General features: G+C 42.0%; 1 protein-coding gene across 1 annotated transcript; it reads left to right on the top strand.

Annotated features, from left to right (window-relative positions):
• Positions 1 to 1,171: 1,171 nt before the first annotated feature.
• LOC116465440 (BOS complex subunit NOMO3-like) lies at positions 1,172 to 2,851 on the top strand (the record flags this gene model as incomplete). Its single annotated transcript, XM_032148512.2, has 3 exons — positions 1,172 to 1,345; positions 2,233 to 2,370; positions 2,704 to 2,851. Coding segments are annotated over exons 1-3 (334 nt in total), but the record flags the coding sequence as incomplete, so codon positions are not given.
• Between the last annotated feature and the right edge of the window lie 270 nt (positions 2,852 to 3,121).

Genomic DNA, 3,121 nt, shown 5'->3' with positions numbered 1-3,121 from the left:
GGATAATGTTTATTCTCCTGGGGGGTTAGTGACCAGAAGCAAGTGTGAGGGGCGCTTCTGGCTTGCTGGTGCTATTCTGTTGGGTAACCAGTACCCAATTTGTGACAAGCCCTGTGCTGTATGCTTAGAATATGTATACTTTTCTCTGTGTTTATTGTACCTTAAGAAAAATGTTTAAAAATATACACATATTATGAAAAGAACAACTTAAGACAAATTAAACAGAGTTTAATTGAGCATAGAACAATTTGTCAATTGGGCAGCCCCCTGCGCCAGAATAGGTTTACGGCGACTGTGGCACTGTTGTGTGATCGGAAAGGGTTTATGGACAGAAAAAGAAAGTGACGGACAGAAAGCGGAAGTGAGGTACAGAAACAGTTGGATCGGTTACAGCTGGACATTTGTCTTATTTGAACATGGTTTGAACAGTTGGCCGCCTGTGAGTAGTTGAAGGATGGCTGCTTGAATTGGCTGAGACTTGGCAATATGTACAGAGAAACCTTTAGGCCAAACTTAAAATATGTAAGGAGGCAGCTTTAGGCTAATCTTCAGTTAACAGTATATATCATTAAAAATAGAAAAAAAAAGCAAAATATGCTCATTAAAAAATTGAAACATATAGAGGAGTATAAAGCAGTGGAAACAAATTTTGGAAGTTGGAAAAGTGTACAAGTAAAATAGCACCGTATAGACAAAATCATTATTATTTACATTTTGCCACATTTCCTTTCACTTCATTTTGGGCATTAAAAAACAATGATCAGCCAGGCGTGGTGGCTCATGCCTGTAATCCCAGCACTTTGGGAGGCTGAGGTGGGCAGATGACCTGAGGTCAGGAGTTCGAGACCAGCCTAGCCAACATGGTGAAACCCCATCTCTACTAAAAATACAAAAATTAGCCGGGCGTGGTAGCAAGCGCTTGTAATCCCCGCTACTTGGGAGGCTGAGGCAGGAGAATCTCTTGAACCCAGGAGGCAGAGGTTGGAGTGAGCCGAGGTTGTGCCATTGCACTCAAGCCTGTGTGACACAGTGAGGCTCTGTCTCAAAAAAAGAAAAAAAAGTGATCATACTGAATAAGCAATTTTATAGATTACGTTTCCCAGTTAATATCTTAGCTTCAGCCTGTCCTCATGTTGTTAGACACCTTGCAAGTATTTATTTTTTCGCAAGTTAAAATCTTTTTCTGTTACAGGCAAGCACGACAGTGCGTGTAACCAACTCCAATGCCAATGCGGCCAGTCCCCTCATAGTTGCTGGCTACAATGTGTCTGGCTCTGTCCGAAGTGATGGGGAGCCCATGAAAGGGGTGAAGTTTCTTCTCTTTTCTTCTTTAGTAACTAAAGAGGTAAGCAAAGAAAAGAACAAAAGAGATGGTGTGAAGGGTAGGAGGGTGGGGGATTATAGACCAGAACGTACTGTTTTAAAAAATGCAGGTCTGGTTTGATTTATCATTTTAACGCTTAAGAATATCGTGTGTCTCAGGCCGGGTGTGGTGGCTTATGCCTGTAATCCCAGCACTTTTGGAGGCCAAGGTGGGCGGATCACTTGAGGTCAGGAGTTTTAGACCAGCCTGGCCAACATTATGAAACCCTGTCTCTACTAAAAATACAAAAAAATTAGCCAGGCATATTGGCACGTGCCTGTAGTCCCAGCTGCATGAGAAGCTGAGACAGTAGAATTGCTTGAACCCAGGAGGTGGAGGTTGCAGTGAACTGAGATCACGCCACTGCACTCCAGCCTGGGTGACAGTGAGACTGTCTCAAAAAAAAAAAAAAAAAAAAAAATCAAGAGTATCATGTGTCTCTGTTGACTCACAAGACATTGCACATCTACACTGGGAGGCAGTGGTATGTGATGGAAAGTACACAGGCTTTGAAATCAGACCTGGGGTTAAACAAATCTCAGGTTTAAACAAGTGCCTCCCTAGCTGTGCGACCCCGGGCCTGTCACATTACCTTCCTGAGCCTCCGTTTCCTTATTTGGAGAATGGTGGCCTATCATAAGGAAGGACAGTCATGTCATTTTTCCCGAGAAGACTATGCCAGTTTTTAACTTTACAACTTGGATGTGAAGATTTTTGTTCCTTTTATCTGTATTAATGTGTCTTGGATTTCAGAAATATATATATTGACATGAAACTTAGAAAAATTGTCCTATGATATGGCTAATTGATGGTATTCAGAACATGTAAATGGAAAAGGAAGTCTTGTCTTTTTTCCCCTCCTGGCATAGGATGTCCTGGGCTGCAATGTCTCACCAGTGCCTGGGTTCCAGCCCCAAGACGAGAGTCTGGTGTATTTGTGCTACACGGTCTCCAGAGAAGATGGCTCTTTCTCCTTCTATTCATTGCCAAGTGGGGGCTACACTGTGGTGAGTGAAGCAGATTTCCCTTCTGTTTATGTCTGGGACTCTCATGACACAGTAAAAGCCAATGCTGTTTGGGTGTTAAAGGAAAAGATGGTTGGCCTGCACTTCTCTGAACACGCTGTTAAGCAGTAACTTGCTTAAGATGAGACACTAACCCCTTAGTAATAGCTATAAAAAGGGCAAGGCTTCCTTTTTTCAAATGTGCAACAGTTATGATGAATGTTTCTCTTGATCTGTCTTGAATCCCTTGTCATTTGTGGGCTGCTAGATCAATTATTAATATTGCTGATTGATCATGTTAGTGGTTCTTAGTGATTAACAGACTCTTCCTTCCAGATTCCGTTCTATCGAGGGGAGAGGATTACCTTTGATGTGGCACCTTCCAGACTTAACTTCACAGTGGAGCATGACAGCCTGAAAATCGAGGTAAGGCTTTCCTGTGTTCTGGAGGGACAAGTGTTTGAGTTCCCATCCCTAGGCACAGGTGTTGCAAACATGTTTAAAAAAAAAATCAATTATTGTATCTGGAAGGGCTGTTGGAAAAAGTGCAATCTGGTATTGTATTCTTACACATGATGTCCTTATTGTAGAGAGGTGGATTCCTAGTTAAATCTACTCATTCAGTGAAATATATTTATTGAGTGCCAGTGACATACATTTCAGGCACCATTCCAGGACTGGGGATACAGCAGTGACCAAAAGAGGCAAAAATTCTTGTCCCTGTGGACCTCATTTTTTTTTTTTTTTTTTTTAA

This window comes from Hylobates moloch, unplaced genomic scaffold (assembly GCF_009828535.3).
Source record: "Hylobates moloch isolate HMO894 unplaced genomic scaffold, HMol_V3 SCAFFOLD_5184, whole genome shotgun sequence".
Classification (NCBI taxonomy): Eukaryota; Metazoa; Chordata; class Mammalia; order Primates; family Hylobatidae; genus Hylobates; species Hylobates moloch.
This window is presented reverse-complemented; position numbering and strand designations above follow the sequence as displayed.